This window comes from Callorhinus ursinus, unplaced genomic scaffold, assembly GCF_003265705.2.
Source record: "Callorhinus ursinus isolate GAN/ISIS: 27379988/994484 unplaced genomic scaffold, GSC_fseal_2.0 scaffold7, whole genome shotgun sequence".
In the NCBI taxonomy this organism is placed as follows: Eukaryota; Metazoa; Chordata; class Mammalia; order Carnivora; family Otariidae; genus Callorhinus; species Callorhinus ursinus.
In genome coordinates, this window is record NW_027397069.1 from 61529379 (window position 1) to 61551077 (window position 21699).

The window sequence follows — 21699 nt, forward strand, 5'->3', positions numbered from 1 at the left end:
CATCCATTCATCCACCCATCCATCCATCCAAACATCCAGTCATCCATACACCCATCTGATAAATGCTTATTAAGTATCAGGTATATGGCGTGACTACTGTAGACTCGAAAAGTAGGTTGGGACCAGATGGAATGCCAGACTCAGAAGATGAACTTTAACTTGATGATCATAAGCCATTGATGTTTTTCTGAGTCATGGAGAGAGATTTTGAAAGTTTAAAAGAAAGAATAGATTAGCAGAATTAAACAGGATGGATTGGAGAGAAAGAGGTAGGAGTAAGAAAACCCACCAGAGGGAAATGCCAATGTGCACAGGTAAGGGGATAAGCTCCGGACCGCTGTGGTAATGGGGGTAAAGAGAAGGCGGACAGGAAAAGGCCTGGGTTTGAGAGATGTTAATCCATAAATGGAATTTGTTTTTTTTCAGCTGGTGATCCCACTGAATTTTGAGAACCTCAGATTTAAAAAGGAATAACACTGTATAGATGTATAAAATCAGATCTTTATGCAAAACATTGGTAATCCATTGATATTAGAGTAATGCCAAGGAAAATCCTCATGGCATGTTGGCTTACAGAAGAAAGTTATACATCTTCTGTTACTCTTTTTTTGTTAGATGGAATACATTACAGCCACCTCCAGATCAATGACACAGAGTGAAAGCATGGATAATTGAAGTGCATAGGTTATCCTAAACCCATCTTTATTGTAACCTTGTGTTTAAGCCTCCTTTTCTATCAAATGTTTTATCAAGGCTTCTAACAAGGAGCAGTTTTATAACTTTGAATTTGATCTCCTGACCATACGTACCTTCTGTGGTGGGAGGTTGTGAACAGGGAAATGGCTAAATGGTGCCAGAGCAGAGAGCACAGAAGACATTACAGTTTCTACTAGTTCAACAAATGCTTTGATTTTAGTCACTGAAGACTGAGAGGTAAATGAATATATGTTGCTTGGCACTGACATGACTTTTCCCTGTTTTTTTGTGTGTGTGTGTTGGGCGATGACAGTTAGTTTTCTTTAACAATCGCTGCATTCCTTTTACGTTCTTGGAATCCTGGAGTTGGAAACAACATCAAAAGTTCATCATGTCTCATTTCCCACTTGCCAACAGAATTAAACCTAAACTGTCCAAGCTGGATCATTGGCTGCTCTGTTCTTTGAGTCTCGGCCTTAGAGGATGGTCATGGATATATGATGGAAGGGAGTTAGTTAACTGGCAGCCTGCTTATCACGTGCTGTAGTTTTAATGATAGTTATCTGCCTGCGTAGTAATAGCATAAAACACGCACACATAGAGGAATGTGATCTGGTCGGCAGTCTGATGTTCTAGAATACAGATATTGGGAATGTGTGCAATGAAAGGACAATTTCCTTTGGAAAATGGTATTTTTCATTTGTTCGAGACTTGTCATCATGTTTGGCACACAGTGTAGCTCAGAGCGGGCCCATCATAAATGTTTATCAGCCAGAGAAGTGTGGCTGCCCAGGAGAGTGCGTATCATTACTTTCCATTGTGTGTTCCCGGAGTTCTTTTCACCTCTGGCTGTCAGTGAGGAACCCAAGGGATCCCCGTCACACATTAGTCCATATGATGCTGTGTGAGGAAAAGAGTTCCAGAATCAAATAAGGGTGGGAAATACTGTATTTCCTCTCTCCTCTTTGGAGTTGTGATGTACATGAGCATGTGAAGGGTTTTGCAAGGACCAGAAATAAAGAAGCCTGTTTATATTGGATGAACTCAGTATTTACCAAATCTATTTGCTTACAGAACCCCCCCTTTTATTTTTTTACATAAAACTTATTAACCATTCACACTCTAAGAAATACTACCTTTTAAGGTTAATGGTTCACATTTTTGCCTGAGGGAGAGACCATGTTTTACTCATTTTTGTGTGTATATGCTCCATGCTAATTGGCATATGGTAGGCTCAATAAAGACTTACACGTGTAAGATGAAAGTGGCCTGTATGGGGTTGGTTGGGATGACATCAGCCGCTGATCGTGAAGGCTGGGTGGGGTGGTTCTCATGAAGATAAAGATGGACAGGGTCACAGTTGGGATCAGACAGAAAGGGAGGAGTGAAATGGAGTGGGTTCCGAATGCAAAGGGCCTGTTTTTTTATTTTGTTTTGTTTTAAAGATTTTATTTATTTATTTGACAGAGAAAGAGAGAGAGAAAGAGAGCACAAGCAGGGGGAGCAGGAGAGGGAAAAGCAGGGTCCCCACTGAGCATGGAGCCCGATGTGGTGCTCGATCCCAGGACCCTGGGATCATGACCTGAGCCCAAGGCAGCCACTTAACCGACTGAGCCACCCAGGCGCCCACAAAGGGCCTGTTTTTGTCCCAAGCAGAAGACCGGAGATTCTGACACCACTCTTAAGGATTTTTAGTCCATTTTCCTTTATCACTACAATGTCTGTCTTAAATCACCTATATTTTCAAGCTTTTCCAAAACATGTCATGGATGTACCTCACTTACACTTAATGTTTATTATCAAAGTATTCTAAAAATGTCATTCTTAAAATTTCAGCCAAGCGATTATTTGGAAATGAGAGCTTATTTGGAAAAACTATGTGAAGGCTACACATCACTGTATTTGGGGCCTCTAAGTAATGCTGTGTTCTCCCAAATTACTACTGTTAAGTCTTACAGTACCTTTGATGTGTCAGGACAGTGCTACCAAGCATTGACATAGAGCAGAACCCCAGAGACGCCCTGCAGATGACTGCAAACAAATGAGGGAGGATCTAATAGTAAACCCAGGCCAAAAGGATCTGCCACTCCAGGGGGGGTTGTCTGTGGGCCTCAGATATCCAAGGGAAAATTCTATTAGAAAGTCTATTTCATAGAACTCTGAATGGGTGCCTTCAGTTGGCTGCTTCATGATGTGCTTCAAGCAAAGGAAATTGAAACTAGATAGAAATCAGCAGTGTTCCCAGTGCCTTCTGTTGACATCATACATGTTGTGAACAAAATATTACACCACATATCCAATGACAGAGCAGTATGCTGGAAATTATTCCTTTTGACCACATGTCCTTGAAAAACGACATTTAGCTCTCTTAAAGTTCTTATTGGAGGAGGAGTTGAATAAATATCCCAAGGTGGTTTTAAGACTTTCCTTTTGCATAACTACAAGAAGCTAGGAAGCACAGGAGTTTTCAAGTTTAGCATAACTTGAGTGGTGAGCATACAGTTGCCCAGTCTCTGTATCTCAATCTCAGAAATACTTATTCTATTATTCCTTTTACGAGGACTTCTTCTTTTGTTTCAACCAGAGGTAGAATGGGTCTAAAGGAGATCATTATATTTATATTATGATACAGATAATTTTCTTCAGTAGTTACCCCGAGTAAGAGTGATCACCGCGTGTATACTATATTTGTTGCTAAAATCATACACATTTATTGCTGTTGAGGAATATAATGTTCAAATGAATAAAGGGGTGTTCCTTTCCCACGTGTCGCCGCATCCACTCTATTATGAAAATCAAGGGCTCTTGCCTCTTGATAGGTCAAGTCATAAGTGTGACAGTTTACTGGTTCTATTTTCCTTATCCGTCTTCCTGCACAACTGAAATGTAACATGTTTCTTACTAGTAACAGATGCTGGAAAGCTTCTTTTGAAATTCCTCGGAGACGTTGTCCTGTTGAGTCCATTAGATGTGGGAAGTGGCTTTATGCAGATGTCTACTTGCGGGGATGCAATGTTGTAATTGCTGTTCTGCTGACCCCTTGCTGAGTGCCATGCTTTTCTCTTGTAGGTGATGTGCCTTCAGGACTTTTTTGGTGACGATGACATTTTTATTGCATGTGGACCGGAGAAGTTCCGTTACCAGGATGATTTCTTGCTAGATGAAAGTGGTAAGGAAAAAAAAAAAGTTCAAAACCAAGGAAAATTTGAGGCAGCTTTCCAAAATGAGCCGCACCAGGCCAAGATTATGTCAACCCCAAAGCTACCAAATCAGTTTCAGATCCTCACCCAGCATGTCTTTTCCATATCTCGAATTTCTTTGATTTTCTTTTATATAGAAAACAGATGAAACGATAATTGGAAAGGTTAAATCATTCAGAAGAGTAAATTACTAATGGTTAATTTATAACCACTTAATAACTAAATTGATGTTTTATAGAAAACCATGATGCAGATTTCTACATTTTTAATTCTCTCTGTTTTGCCAACACATGCAGTTGAGAGATTTGTAATCATAAAATTATTGAGTGTGTTTCTAGGTGGAGCTTTCAGGAGCCTCCTGTGGTTCCTAACTGGGAGGGAGAGTGGCCCGGCATTCCTACAGAATTTGTATGTCATTAGCATCTGTGAGGGACCACAAAGGAGGAGGGTAGTGTCCTTCAATTCGAATTGAAATGTGATTGTTTGTAATAGATGAAGAAGAGACTGTTGATTAAGAGGGAAAGACGTGTCTCCCAAAATGAATATGAAAGGTTGTGACTTGAAGAAAGACCTTTTTTTCTGATGCTATAAGTCATTTCAGAATCTTAACAGCATCCCAGGAAAGATTATTGCACTGACAGAAGAGACCGCTCCTTAATCATATTACTTCTAATTTAATTAGAGGAATATCACATATTTATGGACAATGCAGACACTAGATAGTTGGAAATGCTTTTTGAAGTGGTAATGAATTTTCTGCTTAAACGCATGCAGAAACAAATCAGTGAGCTTTTGACCTAGGGGATGGAAAATACTTGCGCACTGACAGGTTAGGATAAGTGATGTGATGTCGGGGTCCCACTCTCCCACTGCTGATGCATGTTCACATACAGGGCCTCCATTAATACATATGGATGCATATCATCTCTATGCATTTAAACCTAGTATGATTATTTCATCATTTAAAAATGACTTAGGGTGTGTGGGGAGGGGTAAGAATAAGAGATCGCCCCCGATTGTGAAAATTGCAAATGCCCAATGAAAGTACATATATGATACAATATGTTAGATAGATAGATAATCTGATAGAAGTGTCATGTGAAGAGATTTAAGTTTATTTTGGTTCAAAGAACCTAACTGGAAGGTATCTCTTTCTTTCTAAATAAGTTTTCTCTAAATACATTCCATCTTTATCTCTGGTTGATACGCCCTTTGGGGGCAAAGATTTATGCAAATACACCAGGCACGGGGAGCCCTGCCCACTCCTTCCTTCCACAGGATGAGACAGCCTTGCCCTTGTGTCAAACTAGAGAATGTCAGGAGTCAGGAGGGAACCCACAGCACAATTTTGAGAAAAATAAGCTGCCCTGACTTTCAATTTAAAGAAAATAGCTGCTTCTGATAGAATAGTCTGAAAGAACAGATGCATTCTGAAGGTTTCATTGATTGCTCTGATAGAAAACAACCTGTCAAATTCCAACTGGAATACAGTTCAGTTTCAAATCAGCACTGTTGACCTGGGGCTGCCAATGCCTCTATCCAGCCTCCAGGTAGACTTGGGGCCTCTCCCCAGCCTAGCTCCCGCCCCCCCCACCCCCGCACCGTGAGACCTCTGCGCTGGGCTTTCCCTTCCCTACGCTCTGCTCTCACACTATTCCCTGGTGACAGCAGGCAGACAGGCTTTCTGGAAAGTACAACAGAAAAAAATACCAGAAAATCCATTGTGATTTCCCTTTAGAATTTTCCTCATTAAAAAGAATACAGGCAGATAGACAGGTTGATATCTACATATATGCATAATGGTGCACACACGTGCATCAGAACACCTTGCCCATCACATACAGTTTGACACTTGGAAAGACCATTTCAAACTATTTCAGTGGGAAAGTGAGAACTTCACGTTCTTACCCTTGATGAATATATCCTAACTGTTTCTTGGTGTGAAATCCATTTGCTGAGTAACAGTGTCCTCCCCCATCCTGAGAGAAACACGTGGATTGGGGGAAGGGGGTAGAAAAAGAATCTAAATTGAGATTTTACTTCCTTGGATGAACTTACTCTGAGACTAAATTCACACATTGACAACTGCAATTTCCCTGTTGCTTGTACAGCTTGTTCTAGTGCTAATGTATTAAAATTTGAATCTTTTTTTAAGTGCTCTGAGATGATTTATCCCAGCTTATCTGTACTTGCTAAATGGTATTTGCACATTGAGGCTTCATTTGGCCTGTTCCATAGTAGCTTCCTAAAAGGAGTATCAGCGGGGGGTTCAGACATCTTCAGAATTAATACTCAAGCAGGGCTGTGCTTGATTTAATGGCATCAAGAAGTGGCCTTTTGCCACAAGGCAGCACTTTTATTTTATCTTTCAAAATTAACCCAGCTCCCAGTGTGCTCAGGATTAGCAATAATACATCCCCCTAATTACTGCTGGGAAAGCTCCTGGAGACCGCTCATGAGGTCTTTCCAACGAGGAATTCTGCCATTACTGACTTATATTTCATGGGCTACATTAGAGCCAGATCAATATTAGAAACTGTGAGGGAGCATTCTTCCTCCCCTAAATTTTCACATGAGAAGAAAAACCAAAAAAAAAAAAAAAGCCTTCCTTTTTCCATCTTAAAATGTAACTCATTTTAGCAATATCGTCATCAATCAGTGGAGTCTTAGCACCTTCGAAAAATGGTGGATACAGCACTATATATAGAGACAGACAGGCCAACAGCTCCTTCCCCTGCATGGGCTGCTGCTGTCTCATTTAGAAGGATGAAGCATAGGCAAGGAAAATGCCAACTTGAGACAGGAAGCTTGACATAGTTTTGCTTATATATTGATGATAAACTGACGAATTTGTGATTTTTGTTGCCATTAAAAAGTGACAGGATTTTGTTGAGAAATGCCCACCTCGCACCTGGCTGGGGGGTCGGGGGGACAGTTAACTCCTTGGTGATGAGCCTGTCACAGAATATCACCGTCTGCCCCCCAGCCTCAAGCCAACACCCCCAAACTTGCTTGGCCAGTTTATTCACCCATGTACCTCACCCCTGCTGGGCCCGCCACATGCTCAGGAATCTAAGTGTATCTCTCACTCTCTCTTTTTACCAATTCCCGAGTGCTCTTGATTCTGATGTTAATAGGCATTACTTCAAACTTACACATTTTTGCATAGGTGTTGTATGAATTTCCTAAGGCTGCTGTAAGAAAGCACCATGAATTGGGTGGCTTCCAACAACAGAAATCGATTCTCTAATAGTTCTGGAGGCCAAAAGTCCAAACTCAAGGTATAGGGAAAATCTGGGCTCCCTCTGAAGGCTCTGGGTAAGAATCCTTCTAGGCTATAATCCTAGTTCCTGGGGGTTGTTGGCAGTCCTTGGAATCCCTTGGCTAGTACTGCGCCATTACTCCAGTCTCTGCCTCCAACCTCACGAGGCCTTCTTCTCTATGTGTCCAAATTTCCCTGTTCTTATAAGGACACCAGTTATTGGATTAAGGTCCACCCTAACCCAGTATGACTCCATTTTAACGTGGTTAGATCCGCAAAGACCCTATTTCCAAATGAGGTCACATTCACAGGTACCAGGGTTAGGAGTTCAATATATCTTCTGTGGGACACAGTTCAACCCACAAAAAGATGTTTGAGGTTGTCTGGATTTTATTTGAGCTTGGGTTACAAGTAAACCCATTTTTATTTGTTTGTTTTGACCTGTCTTTCGATTTGAGCAGTGATAGCTTTGTATTAATCAGTAGAATGAATAGACAAGATTGCTGTGACGAGACTGTCCCCTCTGTTGGCCTTTCATAGGTTGGGTCACTCACCGGATGGGTCGGAAGAGTGCCCTGAGATGGTATGAGCAATGCATTGGTCAGCAGCGTGTTTGACAGAACCTCTCTTGAAATACTTCTGAATAAGATAAAAATATAATGTCTGAAGGACATAGGTGGTTGTGTTTTTACTTGATAGAACTGTCCTGTCCAAGAGGCACCGAGGTATAGATTGATGGCACTGTGTTGGAGGAGATCGCTATTAGAATTGGCCCATGAGGTCCCCGAAGGGAGGGAGTGTTTGTGCGCTGGGAGTCATGCCAGTAGGGTTCTTCCTTCGATTCCGTGTAGTTTAGTGTGGCTAGAAATGCCCATTTGAGAACACGGTTGGTGTGCGGATGAAATTATCTGGTAGGAAAACAAGGATCCGCAAGGATTTTAGCAGAATGAACTGTATCCACGAGGATAAAATTGAATTGGTATTAACAAAAAGTAGTGCTTTAGTTTTGTTTGTTTGTTTGTTTGTTTGTTTTAAGAAATCCAGTTTTACCAGCTTAGTCAGGAGTAATGGAGTTTTAACAGTAGAACATGTGAACATTTTAGTTGACGGAAGGCTTCTTGTGAGATGTGGCTTATTTGCTGTCTGGATTGTAAGCATGTCATATGTGATAAAACCTTTCAGCCTCTCTGATTGAACATGGCAAATGTTGACTGAAGGAAAAAAGTTAAAATGAAAAATGTTCTTCAAAATTCACAGAATTACTGTAGAAGCCTAGGAAGTATAGTGTAGAAGAATAGACAAAACTTAAATAATTGGGCTTTTTGTAAGTTGGTAGCATTCATACTTTCGAAGTCATGAAAGTTTAAAAGTGCCCCAAGACTTTCGGGATACCATGTGTGTGTGTGTGTCCATGTGTGTGCATGCACATGTGTGCATAATGTCCCATTTCTGGGGAATGCCAATCCAGCTTCTCCCTGCATGAGGCACGCCTGTCTGGAGTGCAGTGTTTTTCCTGGGTATGTGATTCTAGTAGGAACATTTCCTTGGCTTTTCTTACGGAGCCCCTGGTGTTGGGTTCCCAGAATCCATTTGGTAAACATTTCTAGAAATACTCCATCATGACCACGTTCCAGGGACCCATGTCCCGAGTGAGATGAGACCGAAGTTGCATTAGGCACCATTTACCAAGCAATGATCCCTGAGTGTTTTTCTCAACTCTGGGTGGTAAGAAAATGGGGTTAGAACCTAGAATAGTAGAAACAGTATGGGGTTAGGGTTAGAAGGCAGGTGTAGTGCAAGCTCCGTGTCCTACTTGCTGTGTGGTCTTTGTATCTCCAAGCCTGCTTCCTATTCTGTGAAACATCTTTTTTTTTCCTGGGTTGTAATGGACCTCAAATGAGATAATAAATGTCAAAGCACATTCAAAACTGTGTTCCTTATTACTTAGTGAATGATGTTAGTGAATGACACCTCAGCTGAAATATCCCCCCTAGCCGAACTGCAACTGGACTCAGCCACATAGGTTCATTTGCAGGGCTTAATTGGAGGCAGATGTCACCAAGATTTGGTTTGGGTGCTCTTTAGAACAAAAAAGCAATTGTCCATGGCTTTCTTCCCACCTTCAACTTTTATTCCTGTGGTGGAGGTAAGAGGGAATTAGGGACATTTGAAAATACTCACTCTTCTCCGGAGGGAATCTCTGGAAGATTAAACCAGCCACATTTAGAACCAGTCAGACTTTTCAAATGGACCACGTTCAGGGGTCCCAGCCTGTATGTCCACATGGATTTAGGTCAAAGGGATTTTCGATGGCCCGCCACCCTGTCCCAGGGCTGGTGATGCTGGGAAACCACAAGGTCATTGTGAACACCAGGAAAATGCTCAGAGTCTGGATAGAGACCAGGCCTCCTCACACAGTGGGTTTTGAGCTACTGCTAACAAAATTCATTTGTTCTTTCATGTATCCATTCGTTTATTCAATAGGCTAAGCTAACTTAGCATGTGCCAGGGAGTATGGTAGACACAAATTTAACTGTCAGCCTTGACACTTACATGAAATAGGACCCATCATGTGACTTTTAATATTGCGTATGTCTAAAGGATCTCCGGTACTGAACTTTGACTCTAAATATTACTTGGTGCTCATTGCTGTAGTGTATTTTATTCCTTTGGAAAAAAATTGTGGGACATGACTAACGGGGTCACAACGGACTGACTTCTCTTTATAGAGTTAAATTTTAATCAGATTAAAGAGCAGTTTAAATTGAAACTGCGGGAAGATTTCTTTGAGATGTGTAGTACTTCATGCTGGAATATCTTATTGTTTCAATAAATGTTAATTCTAGGAATGTATAGTTCTTATTTAAAAAAAAAACCCGATAGCTGTCTTGTTGAATAATTGCCAAGTTTCTGTGGCATTTCATTGTCGTGCAGAAAATCTGGTATAATCTTGACTGCATTGATTTATAGAATACAGCGTGATGCTTAAAGTAGAGGGCTTTAAGGTTTTTGTTTGTTTTGAGTTCCAGAGAGCACATTGGTAACCTGCTTTGCTCATCAGCAAGTTCCCATTCACCTCTTAGCAGTGGTAAAGCTAGAGGGGTTCTGAGACTTTCTCCACCATAGCTACACTTCAGTTCATGTATAAACATAAAGTTCCCCAGAACATAGTGATATTTCCAAATTTCATAGTTGCCAAGCTACGGAGACCTATAGAGTATTATCCTTTGGAGACAAGCTCTAACCCCAGTACAAGCTAGTTCCTTTGCTACAAATAGATGATTTTCTACTTAGGAAATCAAGACATTATATAACACATGCAGTCTTTTCCTTTACACTTTCTCTTCTGTTCCGTACGGGCTTCTTTTTTTTTTTTTTTTTTTTTTTTTTTCAGTCACAATGACACCTGAACTGTTGACGTGGAAATACCCTACACATATAACATTGGGCAATGAGTGCTACACAGTAGGAGTCTTGGAGGCCATCAGCCCACTGCCCTGCCCAGTGCAGAAATCTCCCACACAGCATTGCGACAGCTGCTCATCCATCCCCAGCTAGAACCCTCTGTCTTGCAGCTTACAACTGTGTAAGAAGGCCAATCCCACTGTCCACCAGTGCTGATTTTTTTTATAAGTTCTTTCTTATCTTCGGCCCCTATTAATCTCTCTCTAGCTTGTACACAGAGGTCCTGATTCTGCCCTATGGGGTAAGAAATACAGCCCATTGCCTTCATTTGCAGAAGATGAGCTGGTGTCGTAGACCACCAGGTTGATCAAAGTCATTCACTGTGAACTATATTATTTGCCTTTCCTCCTAAACCAAAATATCTCTGTGTATTCCTCCCTCCCCCTCTCATGTTTCATAGGAAGAAGCCTCCTTCTTCATAGGAAGAAGAGCCTCTTGTTCTTTCTAAAGGCAAATGCAATGTTCTTGATTTTGGCTTCTCTCTTCTTTGTGACCTTGTCTATCAGTGTTCCTTTCTTATTCTTCTTGGGAATTTGTTATTTTACCCTGTCTTCACTGTCTCTTCTCAACCTGCAGTCACAACTAAATTTATCCTCTCCTCAAAGGGCCTTCAGTCATCTCTATCATCTAATCAAACCATTGTGCCCTTTCTGTGCCAAACAGCTTTAAAAGGCAAAATTACTAAAAAAAAAAAAAAAAAAGAAAGAAAAGAAAGAAAGAAAGAAAAAGAAAAAGAAAGCAAAACTACTGTCCTCGAGGCCTCCACGTCTTCATCCTGACTCACTTTTTATACCCTTGGGTAATCAGTACATTGAAAACACGAGAATTATGGGGAATCTTTTTTTCATTAAAAAATTGTCTTCCACTAGCCTTTTAAAGTTATGTAGTGGTAGAAGTTCTTCTTTTGCCACTGTAGGACACTCAGGCACAGATCTCAAGACTTTTCTCTTCCCTCCTAAGGTAGTAAAAAGTATTATGGACTCTTCTAGCTACAAATCACCCTCTCAATCCAGAAAAGAAAATATCTAGCCCCAGGCAATAGTCATTCAAAATTGGAATTCTTTTTTTCGTACCCACCCAGGGCCCAATGTAGTGAGTCCCTTCTCTGAAGGAAAAGGGTAGGGTTCTCCTTTTTCACTTACCTCCTCCCTGTTGTTTTTGATCCTTTCAGGGTTGGAATAGAGAAGGGTGGAGAGAAAGGGGGGGATGAGAAAGGGGAGGTGGGGAGTCCCTACACGACAGCACTGTTGTAAGACGGCTTCAGGCTGTCTGGGCCTGCAGATGTTGTATTAAGCCAACTTCTCTTATGGGTGTTTTTATGGGTTCTTCAGGGACCGTCACTGGGAACATTCCACTCTTCTTCTTTGATGTGGTCAGTTCAGTTTCTTCCAGTTTTGGGTGTTTCTCTGTTAGTCCTTGTTTCCCAAAGCTCTCCCTGTTGACCTCAGATGATCCTCTTGGGAAGAATTTAAATTAGCTCCATGTCAACTCACACCCTCAGATCCATCAACACACTCACATGTCCTTTCTCCCGACAACAGGCTACCCCATGCAACCAAGCCTCCTTTACTCGGCTGCCAATGGTTCTCCAGTGAAAGCCAAACACTCAACCACCAGTGTGTTATTCCCCTCCATCTGCAGATGACACTGACCCGTCTCTTCAGATCTCCCAGTGAAGCCCTAACTGAGAGGAAGAGAAGTATCTCCCCTCTTTTGGAAGGAGGGAATTCATAGCACAACTCTCTGAAGAAGGCCTTCTCACAAATCCCTTTTCTCTCTGATAAGGTTATGCCTTTTATACTTTTGAAATGGGTAAGAAAACTAAGGCACGTAATTTGTTCAGATCTACTTTGAAATTTCTAGAAGGTGATCTACCTTGCAATTTACTTTGGTATCTGATACACATCCCCTTGCAGTCTGGACGAAAATTCCATTTTGAATCCTGTGACATTTGTGACTGCCTTCCACTCCTACCACATAGATAATAGTTCCATAAACAAGGATAACCTTCAAATCACTATATCCGATGCTCTTTTTTTCTCTTTTTCCTTCCCAACTTCTTTGTGGCATTTGACACTTTTGAGGCTTCCCTCCTTGAAATTCTCTCTTGTCCTTCATGGGGTTTGCTGTTCTGGTCTTCTGCCTCCCTTCATGATTGCTCCTGAGCTCCTTTCAGTTTTGTTCTGCCATGTATCCCTTAATAATCGTTCCTGAAGATTCATTCCTCAACCCTTTTTTCTACTTAATTACTTTTAATTCTTAGCCAAGTTCATCTACCTTAATGGTTTCAGCAATGATGGTTATGGTAGACAGTGATGGTGACAAATGGCAACCAGATGGTATGCAATAAGCAAAGTCTTTGAAGTATGTATAATTTTCCCAATTTTACAATTAAGGAAATTAAAGCTTTGATGATAAATAATTTGTCCAAGGCCACACAGCTAGTTAGTGTTGAAGGCAGAGTTCAAACCCAAGTTTGTTTATGTTTGACAGTGCACTCTTACGCTCTAAGTACACCTCCTCTCAGATCTCCATCTCTAACCCTGACTCCTCTCAGGGGCTCCAGAACCATCTTTCCAGCTTGCTAGTATGAATTTTCTTATGGGTTATACCACAGCCGCTTGAAGTTCAGCATATCCCACAAGTGAACTCATCATCTCCTGAGTCGATTTTATCCAACTCCTTCTATGTTTCCTGTATTCGTTCATGGCATCAGCACTCTCCTTAACACCAACGTTGCAACACATGGAGGTGTCTTTTACTTCACCTTTACCCCCTCACCTTTACTCCTCATATCCCACATTTAGTTGCCTGCTTTCAGTGCCACCACCATTATTTAAGTCAGTTACTCATAATCTCTTGCTTAGACTCTTACAGTGACGCTTTAACTTGCTTTCCTGGCTTCGGTTGTTAATTGTTCCACACCTTTGTACACAGGGTGATTCTCCTATACTCACCTGAATAGCTCTCCACCGCCCAGAGACTCCTTGGCATGTCATTCTAGGACAGTCGTAATTCAGCTTTGTATCCTTCCAGACTTACCACTGCTTTATTCCTCTTCTGCCCTCCAGCCACAGTATTATTTGCACGTCTCCCAAAACCATTTATTTTTGGTATCTCCGTCTCTGTTCATACTGTCCCATCAACCTGGAATGCTCTTCTTCCTTTTTCCCATCACCACCCAGCAAACTCCCTTTTGCCCTTTGAAGTTCAGTTCAAAAGTTGCCTTCCCCCATCTTGTTGGTCTCCAAAAATTACTGATTTCTCGTTTTTTTTTTTTACAGACAGTTATCTCATTTAATCCTCAGAAAAACTCTGCAGTGTTGCTTTATAAATAAAGAACACCAAGTTAAGACGAGTTAAGAAACTGCTTAAGATCACATACCCAGTGGGTAACAGGGTTGGGATGAACACTGGAGATCCCAGACTCTCTGCTTTCCTCGTACTTAATTGTTAGTGCCTTGAAGCTGGTCCTTTGTATCGTTAATCTCTGTATCCCACAGCACCTATCACAGTGCTCTGAATCTAGTAAAAGCCCAAGAGATGTTAGCTGAGTCAGTGGATGCAGAAGGGATCTACTCCACCTGTCAACCTTGTAGACGCTTGAGGACTGAGGCTCGACATTTGCCCAGAGCTGATTTTTCCAGATTTGTTAGGAAAGTTCCTTCAACTGTTGCTCTTGAGACCACCCTACTCTCCTGATTACTTTTCTCTGAATACTTTCCGGTCAGCAACACCCTCCTCAAAATAAACCCAGAACTGAATGCAGTACTCCTTGAAGGCTTCCGATAGCATAGAGAATATAAATTTATTTAATAGAGGCATCGAACTTGTTCAAATGCAGCAGAAATGTGATTATGCCTTCTGTAAGCACCAGCCAAGCAATGGGGGCTCATGGTTAGCTTGCAGTCAGCTGAACTCTCTGGGGCTTTCTAATGTGATGTCAAGCCAGGTTCTACTTGTTTAAATGCATAGCTGAACCTCCATCTGGTACTTTAATTGTATTCATGCCAGAGAGCACCTTATTAATTTTAGTCATTAATTCCGGCCACTAAAGGGCCTTAAGCATCCAAATTCTGCCTGAGGACAAATAACAGTGGAGGACAGAGTTGAAATCCAGTTTCTCTGATTTCCAGGTCCTTGCTCTTCCCAACTAAGTTATGCTGCTAGGGACCTCGCTAGCTAAAGACCAGTAGCATTGCTGCCTGAAAGCTCTCAGGCAAGAAGAAAAGAAATGAAAAGCTATAATAACCTTTCTGTGTGTCCTCAGGGACAACAGTGGCAGGGCAGCCTCAGGCCCATTGGCCAGTTTTGGCTGGGCCATTCTCTTCCTGCACCAGGTAGCAGTCCCATAGAGGACATCAGGTTCTTTTGTCCCCTGCACTGACTTGCACGCTCCCCCCCCCACCCAGAACAGGAGAGTACAGATAGGACTTTCCTCCTAATGTGCATCCATGGGCCCCATGCACTGAGATTTTTGTGCCGGTTTGAAATCTGCCAATTCAATTCCCCATAGCAAGCCCATGTGAAGAGCCTACTGTGTGTCAGGCATTCCTGGGGTTTAAACAAAGAAGTTCTGGAAAGCTAAATTATCTACTTGGGAAAAGCAGATGAAGTGAACATTATTGTGGAAAAAGACTTGATATGAAAGTAATTCTAAAATCTAGTTCCAAACTTGAGTAATAATTTGATATGTGTGTGGATATAGGTTGTCTCTCTAGATTTTCATTATTGTAAATGTTCTGAGTAACTGAAATATAATAAGATACTGATGTTTATGACTCTCTGCTGCCTAAAACTAGATATTCTTTCATGATAGCTCTGGAAAAGAAACAAATGGATAAAGATTTTAGTAAAAAAAATGATCATGCAGGTGACTTATCTTCATGTTTCAATAGGAAGAATCACTGTGAAATCATGAGTCCAAATTTTCTTGGAGCCCTAAAACCGATCTGAATAAGAATTTGTCTAAATTCATATGAATCTTAACCAAATAATCAGAACAAAGCCAAAGAAAAGCAGCGTCCTTGTCAAGAAGTGCCAGGGATGGAATTGAAAGAAGCCACACCTGTAAGCTCAGGGGAGGGAAGTGAGTAAAAGGCAAACCATTGTAAGGAGGTCAGGGTGAAAACTGGCACTGTCCTGATCAAAGACAAAATCAAGCTCGACATTTAGTTTAGCTATTAAGGTACACGTGGGCCAACTGATTCACGGAATGCCTTTTGTTTGCTTCTGGGGCGTCCCACTGATATGACAGCTGGGACATCTCACTGATATGACCAGTTCTCCCTGATATTGAGAAGTGAGGTTTATAAGGCTTTTGAGTTTGTTAGCTTCGGAGGACACAAAATTTCTTCTTTTATAGGTTTGCCTCAACCTTTGTGTCAACTTAGCTAAACTTGTATCTTAATACCTTTTTTTGTGTTCATTTCATATTTGATAGCCTTTCAACAGAATTATTTTAAGAATAACGGTAGAAGTCAGAAGATTAGTTTACATTGTGATTAGTTTTAAAAACCTATGGAAAAAATGAGTACTGTTCTTTCTTCTGCCTTAAGTGAGATACAAAATCTTCCCATTTGCATTGGGTTTTCTAAATATGAAAATCAGTATACTAAGTAGCAGAGTTAATAGACAACATGAGTTCAATTTATTGTATCACTTATGATATATGTGCGTGTGTGTGTGTGTGTGTGTGTGTGCGCGTGCACGCATATAGGTATAGATTCTACCCAATTTGGCTAATATTTGGTGAATACCTACTATGTGCTAGGCACTGTTCTGGGCACTAGGCATTTAACAGTGAACTAAAGAGAGGAAAATTCTTGCCTGCATGGAGCTTATTAGAGGAGGAAAATATTTAATAAGCAAAATCATAAGCAAATTACATAGTATATCAGAAGGTAAGTGAGAGGAAGGAGAATGAAATAGGGAAGAAGGGGAGTGTGGGGGGTGGGATGTGGGAGGATGGGGCTGGGGCTGGTGCAGTTGTAAGTAATGTAGTTGGAGAAGACTTCAGTAAGAAGGCAGCATTTGAGCAAAGGCTTGAAGGAGGTGATGGAGCCAGCCATGAAGATTTCAGAGAAAGAGTGTTCCAGGCTGAGGTTAACAGTGCAAAGAGCCTGAGGTGGGCAGGTGCCTGATGTACACCTGAGAAGAGCTCTATAGTAGCAGGTGGTCTGTAGGACTGAACTGGGATTCTGATACTAACAACTGGAGTTAGCACAGACTTCACATGTTAATAAGGGCATGGCCCCCAGCAAGACCACCCTAATTTCAGATGCTAACTGCCAATTTGGGGGTCCCCAGGCCACCCACACTTCTGACCATCTGGCTACAAATTCAGGGGTTCCCCACAGTCTCCTCAGGTTTAATAGTGTCGTGGAACACCTCACAGAACTCAGGAAAGTGCTATGCTATAGTTGTGATTATAGTTTTATTATAAAGGATCTAATGAGGACCAGCCCCCCATCACATGGTTGCTTGGTTTGGTATGACCAACGCCTACCTTGGGTCATCTTTATAGCTTAAACTCAAATGTGATTCAAGGGACCTGCCATGAATAACATGGACATTCCCATCACTTGGGAAATTCCAAGGGTTTAGAAGCTCCTTCCCAGGAATACAGGAAGAAACCAGACACATTTTTTAAATTATTTTTTTAAGATTTTATTTCTTTATTTGAGAGAGAGGAGAATGAGCAGAGGGAGGGGCAGAGGGAGAGGGAGAAGCAGATTCTTGGGCTAAGCAGGGAGCCCAACGCAGGACCCGATCCCAGACACATTTTTTATACAACATGGACCCTGTCAAGATCTCAGAAAACATTCATGCTAATTATGTAATGATAACCGTACCAACCACTTATTATGAGGAGAAAACAAGCAGAGAGTAACAAAAGCAATGAACTTATCAAAGAGTTTGGATCTTTGCAAACAGAAAGGCAAAACGACTAGCTTCCAACCCAGAAGGGGCAGACCGACCCCTCTCATTGGACACTCCCATCTCAAAAGTAGATTTCTGTATAAGGGTCATAGAAATGTTTTAATAACCGTGTGGACAGTCTGCTCTTGGTGAAACATGCTAATTGAGAGGGACTTGTCACATGAATCATCTAAAAATGTGCATAGTGCAAAAATCCCTTTCATCTTCTTGTTGAGTGGACTTTGTACTTCACACGCTGTACATTCCCTTCAGACAGATCATTTGGGAACTGGATTACTTTTGCTCAGTAAAATTCCTAATGGTTAGAGTTGAAAGAACCTTTGGGAGTGTCTTGTTTAGTTCCTCCATTTCCTATGTGAGGAAACTGAGGGGAATTAAGTTGACTGGCCTAAGTCAAGCAGCATGCTAGTGTTAGAGCTGAGGGAGGCTCGGAGCCAGGTTGCTGATATCCGGTCCTGGATTTGTTCCATTGTGTGAGCTTGCCTCACTTAGTGCATCAGCCTCGGCCTAAAAAAAGCATCCTCAGAAGAGCACCTTGGAGAAGGAGGGTCCTGCCCTTATCACCTGAGTGATCCTGAACAAAGTACTTACCCTCTCAGAGTCAGTGTCCATTGGAAAAAATGGAGACAAAAGTAGTACCAGTCAGAACAAGTTGCCATGAGGATTCAATGAGATGATGTGGGTGAAAATCACATTGCGAAGCTGTAACGTAACGGACAAAATGTTACGATGTGGTATTATTATTACTTGGGTGCTTAGAAACCCTCATCTCTTGGTTAAAGTGGAACAGATTTTAGATGTTTATTTTGAACTACTTACAAATATTTATCTGAACAATGTTAGTGAATATGGGAGATGCCAATTTATGATAAAAAATTCCACCACCAGCAACTAACTCACGGTAAGAGGCTGTCCACAGTAGGCAGTAGCACTTAATAAAATCAGATTGGAAAAAACTGTATGAGCTCTGTGTAGCAACCCAAAGAGGAAGGCTCAGACTTCAAGCATGTGGTGGTGTACTTTTGAATAGAATAAGACTCTTGAGGTTCCCTGACATTAAGACTAGATTTGCAAATAGTTCTTCCCCTCTGGCTAAGAGACTATTATTTTATGCAGCTCTCCCTCCTAGCTCCAGATACCTAGCTTCATAAAGAAACTGCAAGTTTAGGTCAAGCATACCATTCTTTAGGTTTCTAGCGTGGAAGACACTAACTCAGAATAGGGCTGCATAGCTTGAGGTTCCTGTGTGGTCATACATGCTATGGTATCTGCTTTGTTCTCTGCACACATACAATTAAAGCCCACGTACATAAACTGAACTGCCGGCAAATACAACAGAATGCTGAGAGCTATCCAAACAACATCAACAGCAAAAAACATGCAAAAAATTATTTTTGACTTAATGATAAAAAATTAATGTACTTTTAATAAAAAAAATGTGTTGAATGTGGCTATGTGCAACTTAAAATACATTTTAGAATGGCGCTAAGCTTTTTCTTAACCCATTTTGCAGCTCAAGAAGTCTATCAAATTCAGAGATATCATGATTTTTTGAAATACCCTTAGGATGTTTCTCTTTATTTGGACTGATCCTGTAGGCTAGTTAATAGATGGCATCGTTTCTGCAGTTTGGCCTTAACATGGTGAAAGCATTAGCATATTTTATATAGTCTTTTAAATCTGTTGCAGCTAATTATATAATTTCTCATCTTTGATTTGAAGCCAGCAGCAGGACTCTGTTTGAATTATTTAGAGTGATGTTAATTCTCTTGTTTCACTATCTCTTCTCTAGCAGTTTGCAAAGGAAGCTGGGCCCAAGATGCCAGTGGCAGGGTCACTTTGGAAGAATTCTAGCTGGTGTCTCTCAGCCAGTCCTCTGTCTAGCGGACTTGCAAGGAGGACAGAAGGAGGGCCAGCCTCTAGCACATTCACTCATCTATGAGGTTGCCAATTAGGGCAAGGGAGACTTTGATTCTAAAATTATTTGCTCGCTTTTCATTTTTGGTGGTGAATTATTAGCGAGCAACCTCTCAATTGTAGTGGATGGTTCTAAAAAATATTGTCTAAATTAGGGGTCAGAATCTTTTTTTTTTTTTAAAGATTTTTATTCATTTATTTGATAGAGAGAGAGCACACAACCAGGGGGAGCGGCAGGCAGAGGGAGAAGCAGGCTTCCTGCTGAGCAGGGAGACCGATGCGGGGCTGGATCCCAGGACCCTGGGATCATGACCTGAGCCCAAGGCAGATGCTCAACGGAGTGAGCCACGCAGGCGCCCCTGGGGTCAGCATCTTTGTCTGCAAAGAGCCAGACCGTAAATATTTTAGGCTTAACAAACCATACTTTTTTTGTTGCAGCTTTTCAGCTCTACCATTGTAGTGTGAAAGCAGCCACGTAAACACGTGAGTCTAGCTATATTCTAAGAAAACTTTATAAGAACAGGCTGTGGGCTGGATTTGGCTTACAGGCTATAGTTCGCTGAACCCTGGTCTGAAATCATTGATGTTTAGTCTTCCGGGGAATATGCTCCATCATGAGAACTTAATGAGAGGTATGGACCCTATCCTAGAAAAATAAACATTTCATGCCAGGTGTACACACACGCACACACAATTCATACCTATAAACCTTCAATTTCAAGACGTTATATATCCCCAGAACTCATTCGTGGATCCAGGTCAAGAACTCTTGATCTAGGTGGTGTTTTCCTGACAAGAAGTCTTTGTAGTGACCTCCTGGATACTCTGGGACAGCCACTCCTTAAAAAAAAAAAAAAGATTTTGCTCCTACTTACCTCATGTCAGTAACTCTAGACTTTAATCAGACTCTAGAGTTTATCCATATAAACATAGAAGTCCTGCGCTAGAAGGAGCAGTGGCATACTTTGAGGGCTTTGAAGGCAAGAAGTCATGGACACGTTGGAAAGATAGGGGGATATTCGTGGGAAGAGATGGGGGTCAGAGGCAGTCGACCTGTGACACTAAAGTAAAGAGTGGGGGACTTGGGTGTGGGCCTGTAATTTTAAACACGGCTGCAATCCCCACCTCCTTATGACCACTCTTGCACTGTCCTGGCCCACACTCTGCTCTCTTTTTGTTAGAACAGGGGCTGGTCTAACATTTACATTTGTTCTGCTTTTTCTTTTTCTCTCATTGTCTTATGAGTGTTAGTATCAAGATTCCCTGAATTTATTGTGATATTCTTGAAGGCAAAGGGTTAGTATTTTTTTTAGTCCCCCTATGTGGGGCTCGAACTCACAACCCCAAGATTAATAGTCACATGCTCTTCCAACTGAGCCAGGCAAGCACCCCAAGGGGCTAGTCTTTTATACTCTCTTTTAGCTCCCCAGTGCCCAACACTATGATCTTTGTGGCTCGCCTCCCCTTCCCCAGTCTCCTCTCTACACCCAACTTCCCAGACATACCAGACCCTTGTTGTGCATGTGGCCTCTGTATGCTTGTCCCTGGTGTTCACTTAGCTCCCTGCTCCCACTCTACCTGATGGATTTTTGGTCATCCTTTAAGAGCCAGGGCAGTGAGACCACCTCTGAGAAATCTCCTGGAACCTCCCCAACCTTGACATGACACTCATGGCTGTCTCTTGTGTTACTATGGCACTTGATGCTCCAAAGTGTGATACCCGGTCACACTGGATTGTAATTGTCCGCATCCCTGTTGGTCTACTTGAGGAGCTCATGAGCAGTAACAGCCCAGGCCACTCACTGTCTATAGAGTAAATGGCTAGACAGAAAAATGGTGGGTACTCTGTAAGCGAGTACGTACTGGTGGAGGGTAACTACAAGATAGGAGGAAGGGAAATAAGAAAGTAACTTTAAAAGAGAAGGAAATTTCAAGTATATTTATTTTCAAAGTATTTCCTAAGACCGTTCCATCAACATTTCTCTTTTTCTGACTTAGTGGTAATTATAAAGAGAAATGTGTTGACCAAGTAGCATGCACGCAAGGCTGTGCTATCCTGATGAATAAGCATCGCTGGGCCAATATCTGCCCTCTTTTCCACAGACACTCCTCACACAAGGGCTCCCATGTCCTAGCCACCTGGTGATATTGCTCCTGTAAAGTAAAGCAAAGTGATACAACTTCCTGAAGGAGTCAGGAAGACAGATTTGGGAATCA

The 21699-nt window shown here is 41.6% G+C and overlaps 1 protein-coding gene across 8 annotated transcripts in view; it reads left to right on the plus strand.

Annotated features, from left to right (window-relative positions):
• Positions 1–21699, plus strand: part of DCLK1 (doublecortin like kinase 1) — a 335073-nt gene that overhangs the window by 173015 nt on the left and 140359 nt on the right. For all 8 annotated transcript variants that reach the window (XR_012378821.1, XR_012378822.1, XM_073894693.1 and 5 more), the window contains exon 4: positions 3766–3865. Coding sequence is in view for 6 of the 8 variants with exons in the window: in XM_073894693.1 (XP_073750794.1) it covers positions 3766–3865 (100 nt within the window). In the remaining 2 variants the exon portion in view is untranslated. The remainder of the gene's footprint in view (positions 1–3765; positions 3866–21699) is intronic.